At 36.3% G+C, this 13520-nt stretch overlaps 1 protein-coding gene across 5 annotated transcripts in view; it reads left to right on the top strand.

Moving 5' to 3' along the window:
- Nucleotides 1-13520, top strand: part of SCAPER (S-phase cyclin A associated protein in the ER) — a 379512-nt gene that overhangs the window by 335823 nt on the left and 30169 nt on the right. For all 5 annotated transcript variants that reach the window (XM_054041167.1, XM_054041165.1, XM_054041164.1 and 2 more), the window contains one exon: nucleotides 2208-2357. In XM_054041167.1, the coding sequence (XP_053897142.1) occupies nucleotides 2208-2357 (150 nt within the window). The remainder of the gene's footprint in view (nucleotides 1-2207; nucleotides 2358-13520) is intronic.

The raw sequence follows: 13520 nt of genomic DNA, 5'->3' as shown, positions 1-13520 counted from the left end.
CTAAACTGAATATACAACATTACCATTTTTGTTCCACTGGTTTTGAGGATGACCAGTATGTTATATATCAATTCTAATCTCCTGTGTTACAAGCTTGCAAACCTTCTGTGCCACGGTCCACAAACAGCTATTTTTTTTCTTTTCGGAATGGAAAATGGCTTACTTCTATGATATTTTGAGCTGCTTAGGTGCCTTGAGTTGATGGCTGCATCCCTAGATCACACTGTGTTTAAGTGTGACTTGCCACTTACTTAAATTTAAGATGGTACAACTCAGCTAGAAAAATACTATCTTTTAAAATTCCTCAGGAAAAAAACATTCAAATTTGGCAGATGGGAAGTATATCAAATGAAGTTTTTATGTATAATGTATACAACTAATAGTCCTGATCTTACAACTAGTTCTGTGCAGGAAGACCCCTTCATCCACATGGATCCAGTTGCAGGATCAAGGCCACCCTATTGGGAGGGACAAATTTCCCAAAAGTAGAAGTTATTTCATATGTAAACATTGTAATATCTTAGGGCTGACAATGCAGTAAAAAATGTAATTTCAGTTCAATAAAGCATTTGCTTACCTGCTTTGCTGAATTGGGGTGATAGTATTGTTTTGATGGACAGAATCACTGTTCCAATCTTAATAACTACTTGTCTCCATCTATTAATGTTAACTATTTAGTTAATGTTAAAAAGACAGCACACACCTGAAACATATCATTGTCCCTCCTGACACTTAGGAACTGTAGCAGACTATAAGGCAGGAAAGAAAGAAAACATAGTTTATGTGCTGCCTGATGATTATTAGCTTTCAGGAATAGTTTTATCATGTAATAGTAAGACTATAGAACAGTTTTCTGATTAAAAGAAGAGGTTCACTTGTGGCACAGTATGAATTAATTTCAGCACAGATAATCCCCTGGCTCATGGGTGTGTACGTCATTAAACATGACAGTCTAACAATTGAAAGATGGTAGTGAGAAACAATACACAGGATACTGAATTACTATTAATTCAGGCTAAAGAGGAAGCATAGTTTCCTTGAAAAATTAGTTTAACTTTTATACACAAACTCATGTGCCCCTTGGCCTGTTGTTATCAGGGAAGGTTAAACACAGAGCATTAGGTCACAGCATGCATGGACATGACTAATTAAATAAGGGCTGGACCCAAAAACATATTGCTACATGATGTAAAGTAGCAAATAGATACTATATTATGTTTTGAAGCTTGAAAGTATAACAACTTATTGGGGGAATTAACTATGGAGATGGAAGATATCCATTGCTGGTTTTTTAAAACAAAAATTCAATTTTTCTGGGCTGAATTTTGATTATGTTAAAACCTAACTCTAGCACACTTAGATTTATGTACATATAGTCCACACAGACTAGAAGATATGAAATAAAGAAAACTTTCAGATGAAAGATATTTTCCCACAGGCCTGAGCTGTTGTTTCATTAGAGTTAGTAGACTGTCATGCTCATTCCTTATGCTTCAGTTTTCCCCTTTGACCTTATGTCGCTCTGTCTGTTTGACATGTTTATTAAATAGAGGCTGTAGGCTGCACAGATAAAATCTAATTCTCCTGAATCTCCACACTACAGCAATTTGCCTACTTTCACAAAGTATCCCCCAAAAAAATTGCAGCTGATGGTTGTCTTATTTTGAATGTTTCCAACTTTTGAAAATGTTTGTTTGAAAAGTTATTAGTTATTATTTATCTTTCTTTTCCGTTCAGAACACACAGATATTAATGAGAAATGTATTTTGCTCTTTTGCAAAAATTGGGAATGATTTGTTTTCCTTTGCTTATTACTGAGAATTATTATTAGTATTAAGTTTTCCCGGAACATGTTCTGCATATTTAATGAAATTGGCTGCTTAATGCTAACAGAATGCCAAGTGAGAAGAATCCAAATTTTTCTTTGCCCATTTAAAAATAAAATTCAGTTTTATTTACAGTGGCATTTATCATATTAATTAACATCCTACTGATAAGTTGATGAAAAAATTAAGGAGGGGAGAGGGGCAGGGGTTCATTTGGCATTTTTTTACCACGACCATTATACAATCAAAAGTATAACCAAAATCTTACTTGAATACTTTCTGATAACGTTGAAAAGTATGTGATTTGTAGTTTCAACTCTCATTTGTTTCAGTTAGTCCCTATAATATATTGCTAGGTTATGATTTCATATTTTCTGTTAGTCTATTGTAGGTGCTGAGGGACTTTCTCTTGCATTCCGTCATATTATCAGCTCTTTGCTGTGGTACTGTTCTCAGCATACCTGTGAAGGACTGCTACATGAAGTCATTGTTTGTGTTGGGTATTTTACTGTCAACCATCCAGATAATCAGGTAAGGAAATCAGAAAATGTGTTTGGGATTATCGTGCACGTGTTTAGGCCCTGATCTTGAAATACTTAATTATGTGAGTAGTGCCATTGTGTGTAAATTTATGTACATACATAAGCATCTGTAAGATAGGAGCCTAAGTTTTGTATTAGGACGAAAGACTAAATGAGGAATGTAAAGGGGGACATCATTCTTTTTGGCATTTATTTATTTTTTATGGTTGGTACTCCTATGCTTGAGATACTCATAGCACTGACCAGCCATAGTTAGGCCTGGTCACTGCCAAAACAGGACTGTTGGCAAGTATGTTTTTCATGTTCACAAGGGTGTTATATCTTAGGTTCATATATTTTCTTTTTATCCTTTCCTATTGGATAGACGTTTGTACCAGAGAGAAGGTCAAATTCTACCTTTAGATATATGCAAATGCAAATCTCCTGGAAGCCAATAAGAGCTGTGCATGCATATCTGAGAATAGAATTTATCCTTTGTTCTTCATTCTTCTATTAATTTTAACCTTTCTATTTGTACTAAATTATATTAATAGTGCACTGGTCTCTCTGATTCCTACGGGAATGACTCTTACATTCTGCTTTAGTTGCAAAACATAACCTGATATTACAACATTGGAAATCCCCTTCAACTTCCTGGACACTGCGGTCCACAGCTATAATGGACTCCCAGAACTCACACGCTAGAAAGAACTGCTTACAAAATAATCAGGATGCAAAACTTTGAGGATATTTGGATTCGGGGTATACCAGTGTGTAAATCAGGGCAAAACTTCACCCTTGCTCTTTATTTTTGAATACTTGGACCCGACTGTGTATGTGTACATAGAAATTGTATTATGTCGCATTATCCTTTGATATTATTTGGTTATATGGTATATTTTACATTGTCATTTGCCTTATTACTCCTTTATGTCTGTTTCTGCTATGCCCCTTTTCCGTTAAACTATTTTATTCAGAATTAGAAGTTTAATCCCCTCCATAAATTGAAGAGCAGATATAAGTGAATGTTTCAACTTGTCAGTATACGTTTAAAAAAAACAAAAAACCTTTTGAACTATGATGATAGGGCTGTCAACTTCAATTTGAACATTGTAATATCTTAGGGCTGACAATGCAGTAAAAAATGTAATTTCAGCGGTTTTGGCCACAGCTTCAGAGAAAGTGCTGCAGCCCTGCTACCGTGTGAAGCCAAATCCTAATTCAGGATCCAAAAGTTGCCTGGCACTGCTCCCTCAGAAAACTGACTCCAAGAATGGTCCTGTGTTTTGCAGGACTAATGTTAAGTAACTTTTGGAACTTGAATCGGGATTAGACTCCATAGAAGCAGAAATTGAGAAGTCCTGTGGAGACACTGCTCTTTCACACAGACTGCCTGCAGGTGGTATTTTTGTAATGCGTTCATTTTGAGAGCGGAGTGGTATTGCTGAGCTTTCCAAATTACCACTGCAGTATAACTGGTCTTGGTATACAGAAGTGCCAGTGAACTCCATCTTCCTTTTCTCTCCACTTCAGGAATTCTTTTTTTGGCTCACAAGTATAAACAGATGTGATCCATTGGAAAAGGGACATGCACCATTAATGTGCCAGTAATAGCACAGAAGAAGAACTTCTTTCCAGAGATGTCAGTTGTAGTGTTCTGTAGTGCCCATCGCTGTTTAGATTTGTGCCCTAGGGCAAAGGTCCACCAGCTTGTGAGCAGGCACCATGCCATCCTAGCAGATGGCTATGGTGAGTAGGTAGCCAAGAGATAAAGTATGTGCATAAATGTGTTTTTCTGAAGGCATGATTCCCAGCTGGTAATGTTGCAGTCTGTCTAAATCTTCAGCATCTGCACTTGTGGTTAAAGTCATGTGCCATCACTAATCTACCTATGAACTGGATTAAATTTGAGGATTAATAAATAATTTTTTCACCTACATAAAATAATGTTAGGTCCTTGCTAAAATAAGCACAGTGGTGGTCAGGCGGTAGAGGCAGTGTACATAGTGGACTGCTTTGGTGTCACTTCTTCAAGCTATTTATTTCTGTTAGAGATATGCAAAATTAAGGGTCATTTTGTGAGCATTTCACTCATAAAAATGGCAATTTTCATTTAATGCTTTGCAAATTTTTTTGCAAAAATCAGTTTTCTCAAGCAAAAACATGTTTCCACCCTGTTCACAATTTGTTGAAGACTACCAAGATCCCACCCACCTTTTAAAACCACCATGTTTCACCCTTCAGCCTGTGGCATAATAATTATGAGATCTCCAACTAGATGGGTTACAAGTTTTACTTTTATGTCATAGAATCTGGTAATTTGTTATTTAATTTTTTTTAAAACCACATGTATTTTAAATGGTCAAATTTTGCTCCTTAGAGAAACTAGATATTCATGCCTCCTGGTCTGTTATAATCTAAAGAAAAGAGAAAACTAATCTCTGGGTCAATTTGATTCTCTTTCCTTCTGTAGGACCATTCATGTAGGCTCAAATAAGGAGCATTTCTTTACCTCAAGTTGGACCCTTCAGGTTTCAACACCTTTTCAGAAAGTTACATGCCTGTATTGTGAGGATAAGGGCAATAATTGAGTTTCTCTTTTACACTGTTTAAGCATAGACTGTCTCTGGCCAACTAGTAATAAATTCAGGTACCGAACAGGCACTGGGATTTGCGTGCAACTGTTATTTTCGTATGCTAGTGCTGTGATTCCCAATATTCAAGTGATGCCTTCCATGATACAGGAAGTGCTACTGGTTCATTTATTACCACTATAATGTTAGTTCCTGGACTCTCTGTTTTTACATTGAACATTTGTGCAATGCTAGTTTTAAAAAAACTAGTATATTCCTGAAGCAGAAGCCAAATAACAAATGCTCTAGGACTGTAAACATTAGCCTCCTTAAAGATGCTGAAGTGTTGTAAGTAAGACACAAAAAGTAATTCTTCTGCTCTACTCTGCATTGATTAGACCTCAACTGGAGTATTGTGCCCAGTTTCAGGAAAGATGTGGACAAATTGGAGAAAGTACAAAAAGCAACAAAAATGATGAAAGGTCTAGAAAGCATTACCTTATGAGAGAAGATTGAAAAAATTGGGTATGTTTAGTCTGGAGAAGAGAAGACTAAGGGGCTTACATTGTAGCAAGGGTGGTTTAGGCTGGACATTAGGAAAGACTTTCTGTCAGGGTAGTAAAGCACTGGAATAAATTGCCTAGGAAGTTTGTGGAAACTCTGTCATTGGAGATTTAAAGGCAGGTTAGACAAACACCTGTCAGGGATGGTCTACATAATACTTAGTCCTACTTTGAGTGCAGGAGACTGGACTAGAGGACCTCTCAAGGTCTGTTCCAGTTCTATGATTCTATGCTCCAAGAAGTCAAAGCATGTATCCTAGATTTCACCGAAGAAGACAAATATCCCTTAAATCCTGATAACTGTGTTTGTATATTCATCAAGCGCATTTTAAGGGACCATTGACTGAGATATTTCATATCAGCCTTCTGATTGCTCCTGCAGTCAAAAAAATATTTGTTGTGGTTTGTTTGTAGTTTAAACAAGTCTTTTCCTCTGTAGATTCTTAGTCCCGTATTATCTCCTGTAAATTTCAATTCCCTGCTTACCAGAACAAGGCAGACAAGTAGCGTGGTATATTACAGTGTGTCTGTGTACATTCACATGTATGCCTACAAGCACAGACACAAAACCCTATATGATGAGTAGGACAAAGCAGCAGCAAGCTTGTTATTCAGAATTTGGCAGCCCCTATTTTAGAGGCTGGACAGATTTTTCAGCAGAGGAAATTTTAAAATAATGTTATTAGTAAGGTATGTTATATTTTAGGGCTGCCAACCTTGACATTGTCTTTTGAAAAGTAATACAGTGGAGTCCTGATTTAAATAACAAAATAACTTTTGGTCTGTGCAACCAGTGATCAGGATAAAGGGATTCTCTTTTGTTTGGACCATACTTGCTAAGTTTATTTTAAAATTACTATGACTTTCTGACATTGCCTACATTTATTGTATTAGTAATAGTTTTTTCATATCCTGTTTTAATCTTCATAAAGCTTTTTTCAGGGCCTGGGTTATGAAACTAACAATTTTTTAAAGCAAACAGTCCTTTAATATGTTAAATGCTTTAGCATCATTAGTCAAGTGTAAACTGCATTGTCTGTTTTGTATCAGCACGTGAACTTTTATTTACTGTAGGGTTAGACATCTTGCATTTTTACAAGACAAGAATTCTGTAATCATGCGTTAGTGTAAGATTGCTTTATTAGGCATCTGCTTTGCATAAAGTATGGTCAGTGAAACTGGTTCTCTTTATTTGTCACCATTTAGTCTATTAACTTAAGAAAACAGGTCCCATGATACTAAAGATGCACTCAAAATAATAATAAAAATAATGTCCCTATCTTTGATTAAGCCAATCATCAACTTACTATAGGATTAGAGTTTCTAATTAAAATGTTGTTGTTAATTAAAAATCCCCTCGTATTTTATTACATTTTCATTCCCTTTTCTACTTTGTCTGATTTAATTATTATAATGAACGTAATTGCTATGTGCTGTCAACCATCTACTTCATTTGCATTTTATATTGGATAATTGAATGTAGCCTGATAATTAAATTAACACAAATGACAGATGATTTGGCTTCCTTCACATTACTGTTTGGGGAATAAAAATCTTTGCATATTTTCATTGTAGTTAGGGAATATTCTTAATTTGGAAAATCTTTTCAAATTAAAGACCTTAGACCCATGATCTTGCATCAAAAGGCTCTAAAAGAAGTTGCACTGTTCATCTATCTAGTTGTGCCTGTATCATAAATCTAGTTTTATTACTTTCAGGAATTAACACAAACAATGTATTTAAACTGCTTTTGTGTGAGTCTGATTCACTTTGGGTATTGGCAATACGATACAGAGCCTTATACCTCTAAATTATCAATCTGAATCATGATGTTATTAGGTCACTGGGTATAAACTCCGCATTTATTGGCTCAAGAAAAGTCATTTAGATTTAAAATGTTTTTATTGTAAATTCATATATAATTTATAACATTAATGGATTACAATAAACCATCTGTTGAAAATAGGAATACATATATTAAAGGGTTAGTTTTCATTTAATATTGTCATCTACCTACTAGGACACAGCAATAGCATTTTTAATGTGGAAGATTTAATGCAAAACTGACAGAACCTTTTGTACAAGTGTAACACCAACTGTAATTTGAAAATGAAAAAAGACCAGTCAACTTTTCAATAGAGGAGTTTCTCCTTTCTTAAAACTATTACACATCACACAGCAGTAAAATCACGGGTATAAATATAATGCTAAAAAAAACGAAGAATAAACACTTTGTTTCAACTATTTAACATAAAGTTAAAACAAACAAAAAGTCCATAAAATTATAAAATGGTCTAAATTACATTTACACTCACTTTAAAGCCACTTCACATTGTCAGAGTGGTGTAAAGTGGCCATTAGTGTAAATGAAAATCAAGCTCAAATTTTTAAAGAAACCTCAACCTACCTTTAAAATTTGCATTTGACTTTTTTTTAATCCAGTCCTTTGTGAGATTATTTTGACATCTAGCTATGTGATTTATGGGCACAAATACTGGTTGCATGTGTGGGAAATATGTTAAGTCATGTTTATCAAAGTTGCTGATAAATTCTTTCATTTCCATGAGCTTCCTAAATTAATATTTGCAAATTTGTAATACTTAAATAGTTGTGTAACTGAAAAAGCACAATAACAGCATTATTAAATATATTGTTTCTGTGGCATGAAATTATACTTACTAGTAGATACTTATTTACTATTTTACACTTGTAGGCATTAGCTGGGGCTTGAGGAAGAAGCAGCAAAGTGTAACTGTAAAAGTTAATTATGCCAAGTTTTACTTCATACTGTTTTCCAAGCCCATAGGTTGAAATTTTCATAGCAGTACAGGGGATTTATCTTTAGTGGAAAATGTGTAGCTAAATCCCCTGCACTGCCTTGAAAATTTCAGCCATAGTGTCTGATATCCTTTATTGTTCTGAAATGTTAAATTATGACAGGAGAGATATAGCTAGTATTTACTATCAGTTTTCCGTACATACCAGTTCTTAGAACTGTAAGAGGATGTTTGTTTACTGGGGACCTTGTGCACCTGGCTGTTCGCCAGCATGCAAAAGAGGAAAAGACGTGGAATAACGGGGCAAAAGGGCCTCTAACCCATGGAAGGGAGTGCAAAGCCAGTGTACCTCGCTCTCTCCCTTACTCAAGCCTAGGGAAACCCACTGCATGAGTGAGGGGAAAGGAATAGAGCTAGGGAGCAATAACTCTAAGCAGCATGCTCCTTCTGAAACAGTATTTCCACCAGAGGAGCCAGCTGAAGTTACTGCTGCTAAGAGAAGCATCAGCTATCATAGAAAGTGTCTAAACAGACTTCGTCAACTTTAAAATCACAATTATGTCTGAAAATAATTTCCTGTTGTTTTACAGGTAACACCTAAGATTACTTCACCTATAGAATTTAAAGGGGAAAAAAAGCTTTAATTTTTGCAGGTGGTTTATTTTGTGCATTTGATAGCACTTTCTGTGTATAATTTTCACTGTTTTCTTACTGTAGTCTGTCAGTTTCCACTGTTTGCATCAGTCTTTCAACAAAAGGGAAGAGCAAAACTTTTAACAATAGGATAATGGGATTATAAAACCACATAAATTGACAGGGAGGCTTGGGGGACAGGTATAGGAAAGAGAAGCTGGAGACTCCACCAATGGTTTTGTTGGTGGAGTTGATTATTAAATTTTTGTTATAATCGCATTGCTGCTGGGGTAGTTGTGAGGCATTGGGAGTTCACCCAGACCAGTAAGGGATTGTGTCACTGCCTGCCTTGTAACTCTGAGTGCTTCTGTGGTGTGCAACTTTGGTTCAGAGCCTGACACCAGCAGCCTACTTACAGCACAGTGACCTCGCCCTGGCTTCCATCACCCTGGTTACTCCTGGCAGGGTGACACCAACAGCCTTTCCAGTCCCGAATTTACCCCAAACCGTCTCTTCTGCAGTGCTCAGCCCCTCTCACTGTAGCACTCACAAAACTTTATCAAATTCACTGCTCCTTTGAAGAAACAGTACACAGCACACCCGCCTGTTAGTTTGGCTGAGGATTTTACCCTTCAGTCTGAAATACTGTACTCAAATGACTGTGTAATAAAACAAGATTAAGTTTATTTATAAAGAAAGGATATTTAAGTGATACCAAGTAGAAGTAATTGAGATAGAAATGGTTACAAACAAAAGTAAAAATATGCTTCTAAGATTAAAACCTAATTAAACAAACTAGAGCCTTTTGTTCAAAGCAGTTTCTCACCACAGTTGTGCTTCCAGCATGACTGGCCAGTTCTTAGCAAGGATCCAACACAGGGCTCAAAGCGCTTGGTTTTTTTGGCTCTTCAGGTGAAGGACGCCAAAATGGCTTTTTCTCTCTGCTTATATCCTCAATGATTATCTGTGTTTTCAAAGTCAGGTGGCCTTCCTGGGGGCTCAGCTTGCTATGTCTACCAGGGAGCTGATGCCATATTAATTTTTTGCAGTCTCCTCTTCCCTCCTCCCCCCATCTGGATAGTTAAGTGGCAATCTCCATTCACTAGTTCGATGGTTTTGTTTATCTTTTATGTAAATGTACTTCATTGTCTCTTCTTCTCAGTTTTCCACTGGAGACCATTCAAGCACATGGGACCACATTCCTTTGTCTAGGGAAGGGTGCTTAAGACCTACCTGCCAAACACATTTCAGTACCCTATTTCCAGTACATATTTATTATTTTCATATATCACCTGTATATCCTTAATGCCACTGTGTTACCAGTTCGCATATGATACCTTACATAACAGCTTTTAGATACAGATTATGACAGCAGTGAGTTCAGGTACATGTAGCCGCTCAGGCCAGCTTAGACTACTAGGGAGCCTCTTGCCCTCTAGCAGTGGGGCATTCTTAGGGTCCTAGTAGTGCTGTCAGTGAGTTGATTTTTAGACTGTTAGGAACGAATTGTATTTTTAAGAGTCTAACAAGGCGACCTACTGCATGGGATGAGTGCTCTTTTTTTGTAATTAGCACAAATCTTGGTAAAAAAATAAATAAATAGTACCCCAAACGACTTTTAGCTCAATTTTTTTTAACTAAGTAGATCTCATATTTATAGTGTCCTTTTAACATAGGACTTTAAACACCAATTTGACTATTTGTAGCCAAATTGTTTACAATCATATGATACTAAAAAAAAATGATTTTTTCAATTGGAACCATAAAAATCATTGGGGATGTTCTTGAATACTTTAACATGTTCATAAGTCACATGGTGTGTTGTAGTCTTGATAAACCAGAAAAAATCCACGTGTAATAAAACTCATTGTCTTAAAATGGAGCAAATTAAAACACAGTTTTAGTGAGTTTTACATAACCCAAGAGGAGTTTAAGTGGACAAAGGCCTTCAATAAGAATGATTTTCCACTCTAGATACAATTGGGGAAGCATGGGAACATCTTGTAGATAATTTGTCAAGACATTTTAGACTGTTAGGAACTAATTGTATTTTTAAGAGTCTAACAAGGCGACCTACCAGATGGGATGGGTGCTCTTTTTTTGTAATTAACACAATTGTAATTGTTCTTCATGGATGAACAAAAACATGGTGCAAAAAATGTATTGAAAATTTTCAAACTGCTGTGCCTAAAATGCAATAAATAACAGTGACCACAGGTAATTCAAATAAGGCAAGATCTTTAATAGCTTTGTAGGTTAACTGCACTGATAAAACACCAAAGTGGGTCCTGTGCTTTGTGGGATATTGACATATCTGAACAAAGATTTTATGATGATGAACCATAGTTACATTCAGTTAAGGATTTCTGGTTTCTGTCATTTTGAATCATCTGCAGAATAAACTTTTTCCAGCCTTAAAAATGTAGCCCATAACTGAAGCTTAAAGTTGGACAGAATTCTAAGGTGAAAAAGAGGGCTGGGCACAGCCTTGAGTTAATCTACTAGCCTCTGGAGGACTGGGTTCTAATCTTAGGTCAGAAATAAAATGATCTTGGTGGCCTCAGCTTAATCCCTAGTGGACACTTGTCCATGTAAAAAAAAACACCACAGAGTTTGGCATGATTCTGCTTAATAGGCGCTTTCTTCTCAGCCGAGACTCAATCCTGGAATATTATGGGTTTGGCCAGTCAAGATAGAGCTACTTTGGCAGAGATGTATGAATAAGCTTGCATGACGCCTGCCTTTACTCTGTCTGACTCTAACCAAAGCTATCAGTCTCTCATTTTCATGAGAATTAAATTTCACACAAAAATTTAAAACAAAGTCTGAAGTCTGCAAATCTTTAATCAGTTGCTGAGAGCCATCATCTGTTTTGCCTAGTGTGTGAGGGAACGATCTCCTATGATAGCCTCATAGAATGTAAGCCATTCAACTCTCTCCATACCCACAGTGGCTCCCCTCAGCGCTGCTGTGCACTGTTTGGAAAGAAAGACAACAGCCTGTTCTGTGTTCATACTCAGGCAATTAACTACTCCTCTCTGTCTTCCTTGAGGGGCCAAAGTATTTTGATACTTCTCTAGGGGTGCCAGGCTGCTACAGTCCAAATTAGTCTGCATACCCAATTCCACTAGGCTTAAATAAAATAATGTTTTATTGGAATTGTACAGAAATAGAGAGAGAATTATAAATAGGCTTGGAAAGATTAGCTTTTTATCGGTAAATGTTTATAAACGTCAATTTCAACATACACACACAAACTGAGGGGAAAGTATTTCCCTCCATAATAATCCAAATTTACAGATAGCCAAAGTAAGAAAAATGCTGCTTGAAAACTTATTAGAATTAGATTTAAGGCTATTTACTGTGTATGTTTTGACATGTGATGTTGACAGTTTGTGTTTTAATGGTTATAATGCTTTAACTTTTTGAGACTCATTGTCTGCAATCATTAAATAATTGTCTGACCCCCAGTATTTTTTTGCATCTGTGAAAATTTGAATTGGTAAATATAGGGAAAAAGGCTTAAAAATAAACATTCATATAAAACAGTCAAATTCTGCCAAGCCTAATTATAAAATATAAGTTAAAAATAATGTAGCCTAGGTGAGTACTATGAAAAGTCTTGCTAGTCTGTGACTAAACTTAGTTACTGGTAGATGATAATTTACCTTTCATGGCAGAAAATTTTCCTATTTTCAGCTTAAAGCTTTCTTTCTGCCATCTCAGTAATATAGCACACAGAGTAGTGTTTCTGAACCTTTACTGGTTGGTGACCCCTTGTTTGAACTCAAACGTTTTCACAACCACATTACATTTACTATAAAAGTACAAGTCAAAAATGTCTCCTTTATAACAATGATAATGCTGTATAATTTATTTGTGTGAGTTTTGAGAGGTTAACAGAGAATACTTTACCTTGAAGGGTAAGGGTCTCCGGGGAGTGGGAGAGCAAGATTCTCTTTTCTTTAGAGTGTGGTAAAATTTTCAGTGCTTTGCCACCCACCTGATTGTCTTCTATGACCCTCTGGGGGTTGTGGCCCACTGGCTGGGAAACAACCACCTCTAGAGAATCTCTCCAAGTGTGATGGAAGAACTCTCCTCCAATAATCAGATTTAATTCTTGAAGACCAAGATTCTGATTCTCCTCTGATTTATGCTAACTTAAGTCAAGACTAACTCCATTCTAGTCAATTGAGTTACACCAGTGTAAATGAGAGAAGACTCAAACTGTGAATGTCAAATTTTGATTAGAATTTTAGTATTGCATCATCATTTGGTCCAGATTTATCTTAAATATTTATTAGGTACCTGTAAGATCTCATTTCCAAGGGATTCTTTCAGATACAGATTTCTCCTAATCATCATTCAACATAGTTGAGGCCTACATTGATATATTACCTGTATGTGTCCTAGTAGCAATGGGAACTGGTAGAGTTTTAGACCTTTCTTATCATTCACTTTGTATAGGTGTAAATGGTTACACAAGACCGTGGCGAATCAGGCCCATTGAGTAGATAGGAGCTATGCAGTCCTCCTACTGCAGGGGTGGGCAAACTTTTTGGCCTGAGGGCCACATCGGGGTTGCACAACTGTATGGAGGGCTGGGTAGGGAAGGCTGTGCCTCCCC

The sequence above is a fragment of the Malaclemys terrapin genome, chromosome 10, assembly GCF_027887155.1.
Source record: "Malaclemys terrapin pileata isolate rMalTer1 chromosome 10, rMalTer1.hap1, whole genome shotgun sequence".
Classification (NCBI taxonomy): domain Eukaryota; kingdom Metazoa; phylum Chordata; order Testudines; family Emydidae; genus Malaclemys; species Malaclemys terrapin.
Note: the sequence above shows the minus strand (reverse complement) of the source record. Positions and strands in the feature narration are given on the sequence as shown.